This window comes from Silene latifolia, chromosome 3 (assembly GCF_048544455.1).
Source record: "Silene latifolia isolate original U9 population chromosome 3, ASM4854445v1, whole genome shotgun sequence".
In the NCBI taxonomy this organism is placed as follows: Eukaryota; Viridiplantae; Streptophyta; class Magnoliopsida; order Caryophyllales; family Caryophyllaceae; genus Silene; species Silene latifolia.
This window is the reverse complement of record NC_133528.1, coordinates 3,652,153-3,670,112: the sequence shown is the minus strand read 5'-3', so window position 1 is coordinate 3,670,112 and position 17,960 is coordinate 3,652,153. Positions and strand designations below refer to the sequence as shown.

Genomic DNA, 17,960 nt, shown 5'->3' with positions numbered 1-17,960 from the left:
GTTTTATTTCGACCTTTTTCTAATTTTCTTTCCATTTGTATTTCGAAGCTTAAAATTTTCAAACTTTAACCATAAATACTGGAGAATAAAAATATAAAATATAGAGTATTAATTATAACTAAAATATGTATACAATATACTCATCATCAAAACATCTTTCACAAAATAACCTTTTTTTTGACAAATAAAGTAACATATAAATGTCGGAAAATATGATTATTTAACATGATTAGTTATGAAGAATTTTGGAAGAAAATAGAAAATTTGTGGAAAAATACGGCCATCAAATTTGACGAAGAATAGTGATTGATGTAAGCAATAATCACTGCGAACCAGCAATTTACATCCATTCAAATCTCATCTTATACAGTAATATAAAGATTAATTGACGAAATAATCTTCTAAATATTTCTCTAATTAGCATTTTAATGTGTGTTTTAAGGGCACATTTTTGAAAAACCGTATTTACTCTTTATTACTATAAATAAGTGGAGTCCCCTTGCAGAATAATATAACACGTACAATGGCGTATTCTAAAACCTTACACTTCCTTTGTGTCCTCTTTACTATTCTCGTTCTTGTGTCTTCGTCTCTTGTCGCTGGTCGCGATCTCTCTAAGAAACAATCTCGTAATTCTCTTTTCTCGTAATTATTTATTTCGTGTTTTCTTTATCGATATTAAAGACTTTAAAGTTATGCATGCGTAATATTACCTTGAGTGTCTGATCATTCGATATATGATCGATCATTCGATATATGTAAGACGATGGGTTTTAATTTTTAGGTGTACAGACGTAACTAGATTGAAAACCGAAAATTTGAACTAAATAACCTAAATTATTATACGATGTTTTTATTGTTTTTTGGAAAAATTGTCCTTAATAATCGTAAGTTTGTCCGATCCGCCATAAATAATCCCACATTACAATCTTTCTAAAATAATCCCGGGTTGTCAACTTTGTTCCAGTTGTGCACCCATCTCTTAAGCCATTTATTATTCATCAATAAAAAAATGATATTTGGAACGAAATAAACTATAACAAATAAAGTTTCATAAAAAACACAATACAGTAATATAGAGACTATATAATGTTTTTCTTTTTTTACAAAATGGTGATCAAACAAAAGATAATAATATTTCTTCAAAACTCCGAAATTTATTTGATCAATTATATTTCTTTTATAAATGAACTGTAAAAAGTAATTTTGGATTTTAGTATATTTATATAATTATATATTACTCATGTTTTTTGTAAAATAAATTACTTTCATTTTTCCAGCTTTTATTTCAATTTATTTAATACGGAGTAGAAGATTTAAGGTTTATATAATGGGTGCAAAACCGGAATAATATTGCTAACTTGGGATTACTTTTGGAAGATTGTAACTTGGGATTACTTATGGCGGATCAACCAAACATGGGATTGTTAGGGTGAAGTTTTCCTTTTTTTTGTGTGTGTGTTGTGTAAAGAGAGGCATATGGGTTATTTTGATGCTGACGGATTTGAACGTATGTCATGAGTAGAACATGTCTCGTCACTTTATAAACTAAGCTAATTTACATTTACATGATCTCTTTATTGTTAGGTTAACCTAATAGTGGAAGTTATATAGTTCATGTTAAATTTTGGTTCATAATTCACTTAATGGTAGTACTACTATATCGTTTAAATGAATTTGAGGAATCCGTTATTTTTTTTGCTTTTAAAAAGAAGAACGATTTAGCTATTAATTTAACAATTACTTCACATTTTAGCTAATTTAAAATCTATTTATTACTCGTACTATGTAATCCTCTATTAACTAAAAGAATAAATCTACTTCAAAATTTTCACACTTTTATTTTAGCTATGAGTAGGGCCTCTACTTTTGACTATTCTATGGAATTGGGCCAAAGATATGATTCAAAGTTATGGAATGCATTGAAATGGATTGTGATATCATAAATGTACGGATTTAGAACTCTATACTTGTTTATAAGTGTTTGGTTCGGTCTTGGTGTACACATAGTAGTTATAAGGCTTTGTTAGAAACTTGGGTATATACATGGATATGAGATTCCATAGAGTTGGAATGATTTATATATTCTAACCCCTCCCAAAAGCCTCCAACAAAGCACTATAATGGATATAAATCATTCCATTCCATTTCAAAAGCTCCAACCAAATACCCCCTTAAATTCTGCTTAATTTTTACCATCTTTGCATTTGTTAAATTCTCTAACATCTTGATTTAAAAAAAACGTGTATTTGCACGAGATCCACACTAATCTTTCACTAATTTGCTAATGTTGAAACAGGCCTTAAATTAAGTTAATAATTAGAAGAGACAATAAAACTAATGATTGTAATATATAAGTCTGGTAAATAAATTCATTTTCACTACTTCCTGAGGTTTTTACGATTAAGATTAAATCTAATTTTCTATGAAAACAATTCTGCGTATGTATAACTAAGTTATTCATTATTAGGTGACACGGAGTATAATTAGGAAAGTTATAATATAACAGTATTAAAAAAAAATTATTTGAGTCTTTTCATTGAGTAAATTAAAAATTACTCCCTTTTAAAATCCAGTTTGGGTTTTAAACTCTCCCTCTATTTTTCTACATAATTATAACTTTCAAACTATAAATTGGCTAAGTCACAAACGGAATAAGTTTACTTAAATTGGAGTTTTGAAACAATTTTTGATAAAAGTATATTTTAAAGAAGTAATTTTAAAAAAAAAAATTATATAACGGAATAATTTTAAAAAACAGGATTTTAAAGGGGAATAATTTTTAATTTGCTCTTTTTCATTTTATAATTCACACTTGACTCTACTCAGTGGCGGACTCATGGGTACGGAAATAATTTTGCGTAAACAGTCTTTACATTTATATCAGAATTTCGAAAAGAAAATTTCCTGACAGTGACGTTACTAATATTTTCATTTTCATTTTGATAACTTGTAGAGGAAGAGAAGGTGGTTAGCCTAAATGGACGAGGTGGTTACAACAAGGACCCACATCCATCTGAAGAGCAAAGCAAAGTGTCGCTTGATGGACGAGGTGGTTACAACAAGCACCCACATCCATCTGAAGAACAAACTGACGTATCACTCAATGGACGAGGTGGTTACAACAAGCACCTAAATCCATCTGAAGAACAAAGCGACGTATCACTTAATGGACGAGGTGGTTACAACAAGCACCCACATCCATCAGAAGAGCAAAGCAAAGTGTCGCTCGATGGACGAGGTGGTTACAACAAGCACCTAAATCCATCTAAAGAAAAAACAGACGTATCACTCAATGGACGAGGTGGTTACAACAAGCACCTAAATCCATCTAAAGAAAAAACAGACGTATCACTCAATGGACGAGGTGGTTACAACAAGCACTTAAATCCATCTAAAGAAAAAACAGACGTATCACTCAATGGACGAGGTGGTTACAACAAGCACCTAAATCCATCTGAAGAAAAAACTGATATATCACTCAATGGACGAGGTGGTTACAACAAGCACCTAAATCCATCTGAAGAACAAAGCGATGTATCACTCAATGGACGAGGTGGTTACAACAAGCACCCACATCTATCTGAAGAGCAAAGCAAAGTGTCGCTCGATGGACGAGGTGGTTACAACAAGCACCTAAATCCATCTAAAGAAAAAACAGACGTATCACTCAATGGACGAGGTGGTTACAACAAGCACCTAAATCCATCTGAAGAAAAAACTGATATATCACTCAATGGACGAGGTGGTTACAACAAGCACCTAAATCCATCTGAAGAACATAGCGATGTATCACTCAATGGACGAGGTGGTTACAACAAGCACCCACATCTATCTGAAGAGCAAAGCAAAGTGTCGCTCGATGGACGAGGTGGTTATAACAAGCAGTCACATCTAACTGGAGAGCAAAGCAAAGTGTCTCTCGATGGACGAGGTGGTTACAATAAGCCACATTCATCTGAAGAGCAAAGCAAAGTGTCGCTCGATGGAGGAGGCAAAAACATGCAGAAAACTATAATTAGTGAGGGTCACTAGAAAAAGTGTTGCGTCAAGGAAAATGAGATGACGATACTAGGTGGCATAGTAATCCATGCAACAAGTGGTTTAAGTTTCTGTAATACGAGTATTATGTACTACTTCTATGTAATAATGAAGCATGCATGTCACATTGTCACTTCTCTAAGATAATATTAAGAGTCGTATAATCTTATCTTTATTAATTCAGAAGATAATACTGATTCCAGGACGCGCCACATCATTAATACAACTTTTTTTTTTAATTTTTTTTTTTTGGAAATTCAGGTTATGGTGGGACTCGTTATGCAAAGTATTTATTTCTTCAGAATCCGTCAATACAAACATGCGACAAATTCCGTCTTAGAACAAATACTATGAAATAATTTTATACATTCCGAATAAATGAAATTAATGGCATATAAGCGGAATGAATTACAAATCGGAATAAATGAAACTAATTACAAATTATTGATTTACATAATTTAAAAAAAATAACAATAAAATTACATAATTACGAGAAGGAATTATATTTAATTATGGAAGTGAATTACATATAATGCGAATAAATTACATGCATATTTTTTTAAACTAGATAGTATGATATATTCTTTAAAAAAATCATGACGGAGTATTTACTTATAGTAAAAAAAACTCGGCAACTTAACTACCAGTACAAGACACCGAAAATGGTAGGTGACAATGATACGCTACCGAGTAAATTTACTGTTCAACAAGCGTTTCAAGCAAAATTTATTTTTTTATCTCTAAAAAAACAAATAAATGTTGACATTTGTTGAAATATTTAAATTTACAAATTTTTAAAAATTATCACACAAATGATTAAAAATTGTTTTAATAAATATTTTTCTAAAATATAACACGATAATTAAACAATTGTAAAAATTTAACATATATTTTTTTTAAAAAAAAAATCCGAGGATTTATTTACTTGGAGCAAAAATTATGGCAAATTTACTATATCGGGTCAAGCACTAAACCCGTCCACAACTTAAAATCGTGTACGAATCCTATTAAGACATTAGTAAATGTCACTTATCTGGATCTGCTTGCACAATTGTGAAATCCGGAATATCTCTAGCAAAGGGCAATCCTCGCCCATACTCACGAGATTGTTGAATCAGTAAATGAATATGTTTAGTCGTCGCTTATTAAAAAGGATGAGAGAAATTATTTAAGCTCCGATGAGGTGTGTAGTGATGACAGAGGTACAGGTGACGGTGACATTAACTCTACTGAATTCATCAACAGTATAAAATGTGTCGGACTCCCGAATCAACAATTGAGGTTGAAGGTCGGTGCTATGGTGATGCTTTTGTGAAACATTGATCAATCACGTGGGTTGTGTAATGGTACGAGACTAATTGTGACTGATCTGAGGGCACACGTGATAAGACGTACTCTCTTAGGTAATAGAGTGCATATTGCTCGACTACGACTACTAATGTAGTCTATCATGAAATTTGTGATTCAGATATGCGTACTTCTACCACGACTACTAATGTAGTCTATCATGAAAATTTTCAATTTTTAGAATAATTTGCATATGTTAAAGTTGATTATTAAAGGCAAATTTAACAAAAATAATCCAACCTTCTAATAATCTTCTAAAATTAACCCAACTTTTCTACTTAAACAATAATAACCCAACCATTTCACCTCTCCAACAAAAATAACCCAAATCCACCATTACCAAGTTAACTTAGAATTCCCGTGGTTAAACTTCAAACAGCCATCTTTGAATTTTTTGGTTTATGGCCTCAACCAAGTGAATAACAACGCCGAAAAATGTTACTGATATCATATAGATTGATTTCTTTCTTTAAACCATTCAATACATATTTACTGGTATAATACAACCCTACAACAAATTCAAATAGGAAATCAATGAATAAACTGGGAATTGATTAAATTGGTCAAAAGTCCGAATTTTCTTTTATTTACATCGGCGCATATCATCTAACTCTTCTTTTATGGGTACTTGGCTTACCAGAACAAAAATGCAACTTTCGTAAAATCAATCAACTAGTATTTCCTTGATATCATTTCCATTAAAGTTTATCTATTGTTCGATTATCTCATCACATACATTAAACTGACGGCTGTTGTCAGTATATTTCCTATTAGTTCATGATTTGTTCAGGTTTTAGGGGTGGTGGTGTTCACCTGATTAAGATCGAAAATCGAAAAATTTGAAGATGGTGGATCCATATGGGGTTTTGGTGCTGTTACTGCTGTAGATTCAACACCAAGTGAAGAATGGGTTATTTTGGTTATTTTTGTTGGATGGATAAAAAGGTTGGGTTATTATTGTTTAAGTAGAAAGATTGGGTTAATTTGAGAAGATTATTAAAAGGTTGGGTTATTTTTATGAAATTTACCATTATTAAATTATATTTCTTTTATCGGGATGTAAAGTTTTTTATGTAGGCAAATTTTATTTACAATAGTAGATTACGTTATTTTCTCTTAAACCATTGCATGTGAACACGTATTTGTAACAAGTTTAAACATTTTATTAGAGATTGATTTAGACCAACTAGATAAATAGAATAGAAATACAAGAAAAAAAATACATCCAAAAATATTAATACCGGCCCAAATACATACCCGTGCAATTTAATTGCACGGGTTTAAAACTAGTTAATCTTTTAATTTCAAGTACTCATCTGATCTTCCTTGTGAATTGTAATACTTTTTGTTTGTGTTTTTAGATTATTAATTAACTTATCTACTCCCTTCATTCCGGACAATTATTGTCCTTTAGTTTTGACACAAAAGCCAAGGAAAGAGAAATGGGTCAATTACAAAATGACAAGTGGAACAAATTGAGTATGAATGATCAAATTGCCCATTAAGTTCAATTTCAAAATAAAAAGGACAACAATTGACTGAAACCCTCCAATACAGAAAAGGACAAAAAATGACCGGAACAGAGGAAGTAGTTAGGTTTTCGACTATCCATTTAACATAACATAACATTTAAACTATTAAATTTATTTTACTTGCGAGTTAATGAAGGGATAAACTAGTAAATGAAATTTGGTGTTGTTCATGACCTAAAAACTTTTTAACTTGTCCAAAGCTTCATAATTAGGTTTTCCATGGGCTAAAAACTTCCGTACCGTACTCGTGTGATCCCACCAATCACCTATCAGGCTATCACCAGCCACCACCATTGGCAATTTACAGTTACAGCCCATCATTTACACTCGCGGTAATTACCAGTACGCACTAAGAGCATCCGCAAAGGTGGGGAAGTGCCTCCCCATATGCACTTTTTCTCCTCATATGGGGCTCCTCATCATTGCGCCAACCTCCCCAACATTTGGGGTTCCTCTACTTTTGGAGGAGCTTCCCAAATGAAAAAGTGGGTCATGCTCTAATAAATAAATAATTGTTGGGGTTCCTCTACTTTTGCAGGATTATTTAGAGCAAAATAGAGTAGAATCGAGTCGGGTTGGATGAAGTACATTTGAGTTTGTAACTTCAAATCTATTTAGCGTGGTTGTTTTATCTTTCTCGTGTTTAGTTTCAAATTTAAAAAATTATCTTTCTTGTCTTATTTTCGGAATTAATCAACTTATTAACTCAATTACTTAAAAATAAAAAATACTTAACAATAATAAATTAGTTATCAATATAATTAACTAATTAAAATTGGTAATTAAAATCTTAATAATCGATTTATTTAATAAATTCTAATCATCCTTGTCAAATATAAAAATATTGTTGAGGAACCCCATTGTTGCAGAGATATAGTTATGAAATGGGGAAGGTAAATGAAAAAGTTAGTGGAAAATGAGGTGGACGAATAGGAAAAGGAAAGAGAAAATATGGGGAGCCCCATTGTTGCGGATGCTCTAAGGAAACGACTATGGTGGATTACCACTCTTCACCAAGGGAAACAAAAAAATATAGAATTCCCAACTATACTTGGAAGTAAAGAAAACAAAAAACGTCCGACAAGAATCGACACTTCTAAAACGAACCTGACATTCAGTATTTGCTCCGACACTACAAAACTGGTATTCAGACAATTAACCAACTTCATTAAAAGAACAAATTCCTTCATTCTGTTGAGTTGTTGAATATCATTGAAAATGTTCCGACACTAGAATGCCTACAACCATAATCAGCTAAATATTTCGTCAAAGTTTACTCATCGTCCCAGATAAAGAGAGAAAAAAATTTCTTAAAGTATTACTCGGTAACAATGGGGATAAACCCCAGAATGATCATCTCGAGAATCCTGCAGAGCAATGTTAGTGAAGCAGGAATCGTCTGAAAGAAACTGGATGAGTAGGTGATGACACGAGCTGAAGAAAGGAGATGAGATAAATGCAATACCCCCCATCAGAATCTAAAGCTGGGATCGACGTCCATTGCCCACGCGAACTTTGCTAGCAGGGACTTGTTAAAGAGCTACAAATGTGCACCACAAGCGAGTTACAGAAATTTCATTAACCGTAGAAAAACAAATATGCTACTACTTGAAGAATACAAAGAGCGTAATAAACAACGTTGTTTAGGGACCTTTCTTTTAAAAAGTATCTAAATATGGTTACGGTTAGCACCCCATCAGAGACGACTCTTTCATCCACTCCTTTTTTCTCATCTATATTTTTGTTTGCTTTTGGATTGGTTTTATAGGTGAAGTGATGCAAGTGGAGTTTGAATATTTATCATTAACTTTACCCTTCCACCCGCCACATTCCCAATCACCCTTATCGTCTACTCTAAAAGGCCAAACTACGAAAAAATTGGAGATAGTGGGAGGCTAGGCTAGATGGTTGTGGTTAGGATGAAAATGGAGAGAGGGGAGATGGTGGGATAAGCGTAAACTCGTAGTGCCTAAATAAAATGGAAACGTAATCCAAATTTACCTTCTCGATGGGAACTTCATTTCTTTTGCACCATGCGACAGTGATCCGAGGATCAAGATAGTTAATCTTTGATGTGCCTAGGGCGATTTCTTTGAGATCCTCTTTTGAGTGCATATCCCTCTCCAATTTATCTATTTTCGCCTTTGTGGTGTGTATCTTCTTCTCAATCCTAAACCATAACAAAAAAAAAAAACTTCTGTCAAGCAAAAAACCCAAGGTAACAATTTACACTAACCGAAAAATAATACACAGATAAAGGCACAGGGTTAATTACGCTTCTGAGCTCAGGTTTCTCTTTTGCTTTCCATCACGATCCTTCAATGGCGGTTTCCCCTTTCTTGCCCGGGCCAAATCAGTCTCTAGGTCACTCAACTCATCCTACATGTATAGAATCAGCGTCCAAAACATTAAACCGGACAAGCATGTAATCACTAAATTTTCCCAAAAGAGCAAAGATTGAGGAATGAAAAACGCCACCAAAAATACTCCAAAAACACAGCATTTTTTGGTAAGTACATATGCCAATAATATAGGACAAAAACGCTACCTCCCTAGCCTCTTAAGTTAAAACAAAATGGTACCTTTAATTCATTTATTTTGGTAGTGAGCCTTTCCATCTGTGCACTATGAGTTTTGGATACAGTACGTTGATGGTTACAGATTATTGCCACCTGCAACAAGATAATGGCCATCATGAGAACTCGTGCCTTTGAACATGAATCAATAATTAGAAAAGAAGTTATCACGGAATGCAGATTACTCAACATACCTCCTTGTTGGCATGCTGATAAATTGCGATTTTTTCTGGCACCTCTCCACTTCCTGCCCCTTGAGCAATCTATTATAAACAAAAAAAAACTTTGAGAAAAGTGTGTGCTTAGCTTATCTGTGTTAATTTTTTTAAGATGGGGGATCCTTCTAAAGTTATACTTAAGCAGCTGGGTACGAGGAGGTGTTGAGGTTCGACAAAAACATGGTATAAGATATTTGTTGATACTTGAGCTAGGGATCAAATATCCCCCCATGGTCTTGGTCATCGGATTAACCTTAAAAACCTTGGTAACTCCGCCGCAATTCAAAGAAGACGACTAGATTTAATACCATTGACAACTTCGGAAGATCAGATAGAGGTCCTACACTCAATCATTTAGTATCCAAAAATTACGTAACTGCAAGAGGTCCTAAACTAGATGCTTGGACACTTGGTCTTAAACCTGAATTTGTAGTATATAACAACTAGCGTCTTGACACTTAGACGCACACCCGTGTGGGCCATGTAAAACACATGTATGTCAGACTCAGTGATATAGGCCTTGACAGCACCAACCATGAAGAGCGAAGACCAACTTATTAAATAACTTCCCAAAAAATATTTATACATTTACCCACAGGTGTAGTATCATAGTTGATGACTTACCATGTCATCCAGCGTGTAAGACGCATTAAATGTACGGAAAACTTTGGCAGTGAGACCAGGCATAAGCTCTTTAAGATGGGCATTCAGTTTGCTAGTGTCCAGCTTATCAAAGAGATCATCACTACCATTTTTTCCTGTAGAAAATAATTACAACCATTTATTATGATTTAACAAACAAACAGCTCGAGATAAAAAAGTAGTCCATGTTCCAAACCTTGTCTGAATTGCTCAACAGCTTTGTATGCTAGAGGCTCAGCTTCAAATTGTTTGTAGTACTTGATTGAATCTTTACCAAGGAAATCAAACTGGAAACCAGCAAAGTTCCATCAATTCATGATTTATTTAAAGAGTGCGAAATAATGGCTACCTGTCAACACATGCAAAACACCCCGTCCTGCTGCCATTCTACCCAACCCCATCCCACCTTCAATCTTTTAGTTTTATAAGGTGCGATATAAGGAGCGAGGTGAAGGTGCACGCTTCACGCACACGAGGCTTACTATCTTTGTAGAGAAAATTATATTTTAAAGCAAACTTCGGAGCTATACCCCTTTTCAGATTGAGAGAAGTTATAAAGCTACTTGCGTCATAAAATAGAAGAAACATGAAATTGCATAGGAGTACGCCTTGTTAGCCACATATGCAAAAGCAAACATAAGCTGCACCATGGAGCTTTGGCTAGTGCCTTAGTAAGACTTCATGCACGCTTTTTAAATAATAGCCCTCCACCGTAAAAGACAAATGAAAATGAAAAGGAGAGCAAGGTAGATGAAGGAAAAAGGGATAGGAAATGGGAGAGGGAGACACACAAACAACAAATATTGTAGATGACTAATTACAACATTAGCAGTTGAGCCTTACATCCAGAGTAGAAATGATCATACCTCCAATATGTTTGGTGGTAAAGTTTTTACATTTTCCACTTTCAATGTACAACAACCAACAGTATCTGCTTCATCATCATCCTGTAATGCATTAAGTGTCACAAAATTAAACTCTCCAGAGCTGAAAAGAGTGTGTTCAATATGTGGTGGCTGAGAAGAGTAACTCTAAAACAAGGTTGAAGTAAAAACTAAAGATATGATGATAAGTCAAAGCCAACTAGATCTTCGAGGACCAAACGAGAAATGAAATCGGTCTCAAAATACAACTGGACTAACACAGCAGAAATACAAACCATGGAATTATTTGGACTGACAAGGGAGTGTACGCTAGAACAACATATTATAGACCAACGGCATTATAGACCCGTGTGGTTTTAATTGAAGAATTAGATCACTGCCTTTTTAGGGAAGCAAACTCATCAACTCTCTATAATGATGAAGCTGCACAATCCTTCTTTCAAGACTTCTGGGTTAATACAACAACAACAACATCAGAGCCTTAATCCCAAAATGATTTGGGGTCGGCTGACATGAATCAGCCTTTAGAACCGTCTATGGGTGAACGCACACCTCAAAAATGCGAAAAATAGAAAAGAAAAAGTGAAAAACAAAAGGGGAGTGAAACATAATACAAAAGCCAGGTAAACTTATAGGTTTTAAAATCGAAGTCTGGATTTCTTTCATACTTCTGGGTTATTATATGAACTATTTACCTAGGAAAATTTTCAGTTGATATATGACCCACACATAAGCTAAAATGACTGTTGACACACAATCTTCAGTGCATGATACAGCCTTCAAATATATAGAGACAAGGCATGGATAATGACATGACGGACAGAATCATGGTCTAATTAGCTCCAAAAAGATTTGTTTTTGAGCTCAAGTCCTAAAAGTCAGAATATCCATTTATAGCAGAATAGAAAATAGCTGAAAGAGTCTAGAGTCTAGACTTCCTGATTGAAGCGGCCTAAATTTATACCTTCTCATTACCCGCCCTGAGTGCCAGCCTATCAATTAGATAGGTTGCAACAGCTATTTGTCGTTTAGTCATATCTTTGCTGGCAAAATCTTTAGTGTATGCTGTTCTTATACCTTGAATGTAGTCCTGCACTTGATAAAGCAAGCATCATACAAAAATTTGACTCTAAGCTCAAAAATTCTACCAGAAACTCGGAGTCGGATATGTAAGCAGTTACCTTTAACTTTCTCGCCTTTTCATATTTCTCCTTGTCACTCTGACCCTTCAATGTACTGCTGGCTGCCAAGAACACGTACTTGAACTCTTTTGGGTTTATTGGATCATGCCAGTAGGCTAACCAAGTAACTGTGTTATCATGCTTTACTTGTTTCCAGCTGCCAAGCAAGATGACACGTCTTAACACACTCCCAGAAATAAACAGATTTGCTATTTCTTTGCAATTTCAACCAACATATAAAAAAGATAAATAATAAAATATCAAACCACCTCTGATCTGGAATGGGGCATTGTGGAATAGGAGCATCCTTCCCTATGTTTATAGTAATGTCCTTTGGATATATACGCTTTTTTAACTTTCCCATCTGTGTTACAAAATTAGAAGAATAAAGAAATGCATAATAATATCACAGTGCATTAGCATTACACCGAATCTACTACAGGGAGGCTGGAAGAAAAAGGGAGAAGTTATTCAAAGACCTTTGGGTGCTCGCCACGGCCCCTAAATAACCCAGGAGGCTCCACTCTGAAGTTTCCTACCTGAAAATGATAACAACACAATTTCAGATTCAATATTGGAATACAGCACACAAATTTGAGTTTGAGCAAGCATAATTACATATAATGGTTTAGTACAAAAGAAACTAAACAACAGTAATAATTAACAACAAAATTACTTTCATTGCATCATTCAGTGGCACTCAAATCACGAAGGAAAAAAAAAAAGATAAAATAAGATGGATTGGACATTTTGTTTCCAGTGAGTATGTGGTACAGAACATCAAGAAGCTTTCAAAGGTTCCTCTAACAGCATCAGCTTGATTTGTATATAAGCTAACTGAACTCTCAGATTTCTCACGGTAACATTCCATTGCGAAGTCAAGAACTCGTGAACATCAAGAAGCTTTCAAAGGTTCCTCTAACAGCATCAGCTTGATTTGTATATAAGTTAACTGAACTCTCAGATTTCTCATGGTAACATTCCATTGCGAAGTCAAGAACTCGTGAACTAGTGACGGAAGGTGTTTCTCTTCTAAAATGCCATTACTTCTTCAATGCTTCAATAATATTTAAATTTTCTATCAGGATGGAAAAGGAATTGTGTGTCCTAGGCTAAAATGAAAATAAAACAGTTTCTCTCCCTACCCTCACCAGTCACCACTCACCAAAAGAATTTAAATAAAGCATCAACAATCCTTTCATTGACTCAGATGAATTACTCCTTAGAGATAACGGCCTGAACAAATCAATATTAATTCCTGCTCCTATGACAGCCAACATGGTGAAATAATATATGCTTTCCTTTACAAAGACGAAAAAAGGCATGTGGGTATGGGAGAGCGGGAAATTCATTTTTTAAAGTAGAACTGTATCTATCATATAATATTAGAACATGTTGAGAAATTAAGAGGTAACCTTTTCTTTGACACCGTCAACAATAGCCCACATATACTTTTCTTCTAGTTTCAATTTCTCCTCTTTCAAAGCCTTCTTCTCCTGCAACAATGGTCATCCTTGTTATTATACAAGAGCCAAATGATTAAATATAAATCCTGAAATCTCTTTGTGGAGTTCATCGGAAGCATCAGGAACATTCATTGATTGGTGAAAGTGAAAACAGAACAAACTAAAAGCTTGTGACATAATATGACATGTAAGGTATCGTGCAAAATAGTCACATCAATGTAAAGATGAGTCCAGTTTTGTAAAACCATGACCCTGAACATTTACATATATTAACAACTATAACACTTCACACAAACAGCTATCAAACAATTATCTGCTTGGATCAACAAGCACAAAAAACCGTGCATTCACCAACTTCAAAGCAAGTAGGCATTAAATATTTAGGAGCAAAGAAATAATGCTCATTGTCAATTGCAGAACTATAATCAAATTGGTCAAGTCACTAAAACTAATGATAGTCATGAAGACTATTTCATTCAAGATTGTTAGCAGGTTAATCATCGAAAAGGTGGATCGAATATGTTAAATAAATATTCTATAACGTGATACTTACATCAGTGGTCATTAATTTCTTTTTCTCCTTCTCTCTTAGATGCCATTCATGTATTGGCCTAAAATCACATTTTTTAAGCTCTTGAATTACATGATTCCTGCCAAGAAGCTTCTTCCAGTCACTGAAGAAGTTCTCATTAAATTTTTCCTTCTGTACATAATCTGTCTCCAGCATCACAGCATACATAGTGGCCACCTGCGAACAAACGTTGGGTAAAACTTAGAAGAATAATAGAACAAGTTACCAGTCTGAGTGCCGAACTCAACCGCAAGCAAATTTATTAGAACAAGGAACCAAAGATCCAAACCCTAGAGGCCTAGAGGCATTAAGAAGAAAAGACTCACCTCTTCCTGTTCAGGTGTCAGGGTGACCGGTTTACCATCATATAACATCTTGACACCATGAGGTGTGTACGGCGGAGGAAAGATGACACCACTATGAACTAGTGTGGTCCATTTCTGCCCATCACCAGAGCTAGGTAACTCTCTTGACGACCTAGAATATTGTGATTGCTTTATAATTTTCTTTGACTTCTTGTTGATTTTTTTCAACTTGGAAGAATCAACTTTATCAACCTTTTTCTTTGCAAGCACTGGCTTACTGCCTGAACTGGATGCAGCAGCTTTATTCACCCGTTGAGCAATAGGAGTATTGTCATCGTCGTCTTCGGCCTCACTTTTCCCTGGTGTTTGCTTAACTTTGGTTGAGGTGGATGCTTCTGAAATCTTCACTTTCTTAATCGAAGATTGACCAGAAGGGGCCTGACCTATAGGCCTTTTAGCTGAATTTACTGGGACCTTATTTTGAGTTTCCCTTTTAATGAATCCATTTTGAAGCTTAGAAGCCAAGGGCTTTTCCTCATCAGAATCATCATACTTGCCAGAGGACGTCCCTGCATTGCTTTTCACCTGATACCTAGATGATAAAGGTTTTTCATCATCTGAATCCTCTGGTGGTTTGACCCTACCCTTTAATTTTTGGGTCTCTGGCAACCCATCTGAAGCCCTCCCTTTGTCAATCCTAGAGCTAAGAGGCTTGTCATCATCAGAATCCTCAGAATCACTTTTTGATAACTTGACCTCCTTATCAACCATCCTGGCTTTTCCCTTTTGTGGCCCAACCGCACTTCGTGCACTGAGTGGCTTATCATCATCAGAGTCCTCAGAGTCATCAATTGGACGCTTTTCCTTCTTAACTGAAACTGAATTATCCCGTTTAGTTGCAAGAGGAGGGCCCCTATTATCTTTAACTGAAATGGGAGACCGCTTATCGTCTTTAAGTTGAACCGAATTCGCCCTTTTCACTTGGTGATTTGCCGAAGATGTACCATTTACTGAAGGCGGTTTAGTAGAAGCTGGTCTTGACGGAGGAGGAGATGGCGATGGTCTAGAAGAAGAAGGTGGTGATTTTTGGGGCCTGGAAGATGGAGGTGGTGACTTTTGTGTTCCGGAAGATGGAGGTGGTGACTTTTGTGTTCCAGAAGATGGAGGTGGTGACCTTAGCGTTCCAATAGGTGGCTTAGTAGATTGAACCGTCTTCCCTTTCAAGGCACTCGAATTCCTAACATTCGAGTTTCCAATGCCTGAACTCGGCTGGCCAGACTGCCTATCGGGTTTCACTGATGACGAAGAATTCTTTAATTCAGTGCTCACTGAATTCGTCTTCCTCCGGGTAAAAACCAAGGGCTCTTCATCATCACTATCATCAACCATGAGGTTTGGGTTCACATAAGCCTCAACCGCCATTTCCAACTATATGGTAGGCAAATCGAAACGTAAAAACGTCAATTTTTATGCACAAACTCATTCATCCCCAAATTATTATACTCAATAAATGAAATAAACAACAAATAAGCCCATACAACTTTCAAATTAACAATCTAAAACAAAAATGCAGAGAGTATGCAACAACAAACAACTCAAATTCTCTCATAATACAAATTAATCACTGGCTTAACATCTCCCAATTACAAACCCTAAAAGTTCTCAAATTTGCAAACAACGAGCAACAAAAATGTCAATCCCATAAAACAACACCAACAAAACTAAGCTAAATCAGCAAAAAATCAAATACCCAGATGATAATTTCAAGTTCCGAACAAAACCCATATCCCCAATTTCAATTTAAACCTCTTAAACTAAAGCAATTACAAATTCAATTCATTTCCATAACACACGAAATGAGAAACCCTAGAAAACCTAAATTTGGGGGGAAATGAAAAATAAAAAGATGGGTACCTTCAATTTTCAAGAACAAGAAAAGGGTAGATGAGAAATGACTGATTCCTGAAAGAATTCTTCTTTGGGTAATCTGCAAATCTGAATGTTGTATGAATTTATTGGTCGGAAAAAATAGGGATTTAAAGGATCTTTATTAAAAAAAATTAAATTTTTTTTATTCAATTTTAATTATAATTTTATTTAATTTTTAAAGATGATGAAAAAATGGCGTCTTCACAGGTTTAGGTTAGGTTGCTTTGCTTGTAGGACTAACACACAAAAGCAAGGTGTGGGAGAGAGAAAGAAGAGGTGGGGTTATGAGTCTTATGAATTTTAGATATAGTGTAAAATGAGAATTTAAAGGTCCAAGATTGTGAAAATATGTGGATAATTGGAAATTAAATAATTATATTAGTTAAAAATAATTAAGTCAAAAACAAAATTATGTTTTTTTTTTGTTGTGTTTCTGCCAAAGGTAAAAAGACTCCGTATTATATTAGTTGAGCTTGTTTTGCCATAAGGTGCGCCCTTTTTTTGTAAGGGTTTGTGGAGCAAAACTAACGGAGAAACGAAAAATACAGAGAAAGTTGTCGAATGTTCGGTTAGCTTTAAATACTCTCCGGTCGCTCAACTTGACACGCATTCATACTAAATTTTTTGCCAAAAAAAACACAATAAGAAGAAACAGACATTGAGCTGACAATCCATCCTACCGTTGCGTTACCATCCTTTGACCAAGAAGCATCAACCTTGATCCCAAGTCTAGGGCACCTGCAATTCTCAACAAACGAGAAAGAAAGAATGACATAGAGGAGATGAATGACTTCCAATCTGAATACTTACCGCCACTCAAGTTAAGTTTTTACAAAAGATTAGTGTCGCAAGACAATTTATCCAACCACACAAATTAACAGAGCATAAGTCAGAAGTTAGCTTTATAAAGTCTAGTAATGCTTAAGCTGATAAATTGAAGAAGATTAAAAATTGTAGTATTCCGGTATAATTTTTTTATAGTATAGGACAATTCGATGACGAGATTATTAGTATAAGATTGTCGTACAAGTTTTTTTTTTTTTTTTTTTAATTACGGGAAAACCTGTAAGCATTACCTTCCTAGATATGCAATTGAATACACCTCCGGTTATTATACGTGATAGCCTATAGCCTACAAATCCTGAAAATTAGGTCATGCACCTTTTAGTCCCTTTTTATTAGCATGACATACTTAAAATATAAACAACATAGCCTGATAGACGCTCAAGACAAAACATCTCCACATATCCACAATATTACCTCATATA

At 34.8% G+C, this 17,960-nt stretch overlaps 2 protein-coding genes across 2 annotated transcripts; one reads left to right on the top strand and one right to left on the bottom strand.

The window, feature by feature from the left end:
* Window positions 1-519: 519 nt before the first annotated feature.
* On the top strand, window positions 520-4,216 carry LOC141645816 (uncharacterized). Its single transcript, XM_074454003.1, has 2 exons — window positions 520-629; window positions 2,957-4,216. Exons 1-2 carry the CDS (start codon window positions 524-526, stop codon window positions 4,033-4,035), a joined length of 1,185 nt encoding a protein of 394 aa, XP_074310104.1. The 5' UTR covers window positions 520-523; the 3' UTR covers window positions 4,036-4,216.
* A 3,850-nt stretch (window positions 4,217-8,066) lies between these two features.
* On the bottom strand, window positions 8,067-16,987 carry LOC141646809 (DNA topoisomerase 1-like). The gene is made up of 16 exons (XM_074454774.1): window positions 16,678-16,987; window positions 14,785-16,191; window positions 14,441-14,635; window positions 13,837-13,917; window positions 12,901-12,960; window positions 12,691-12,785; window positions 12,422-12,578; window positions 12,205-12,330; window positions 11,223-11,303; window positions 10,553-10,643; window positions 10,339-10,472; window positions 9,691-9,759; window positions 9,503-9,592; window positions 9,196-9,299; window positions 8,922-9,090; window positions 8,067-8,460 (listed from the first exon to the last, which is right to left on the bottom strand). Exons 2-16 carry the CDS (start codon window positions 16,183-16,185, stop codon window positions 8,392-8,394), a joined length of 2,922 nt encoding a protein of 973 aa, XP_074310875.1. The 5' UTR covers window positions 16,186-16,191; window positions 16,678-16,987; the 3' UTR covers window positions 8,067-8,391.
* Window positions 16,988-17,960: the final 973 nt, after the last annotated feature.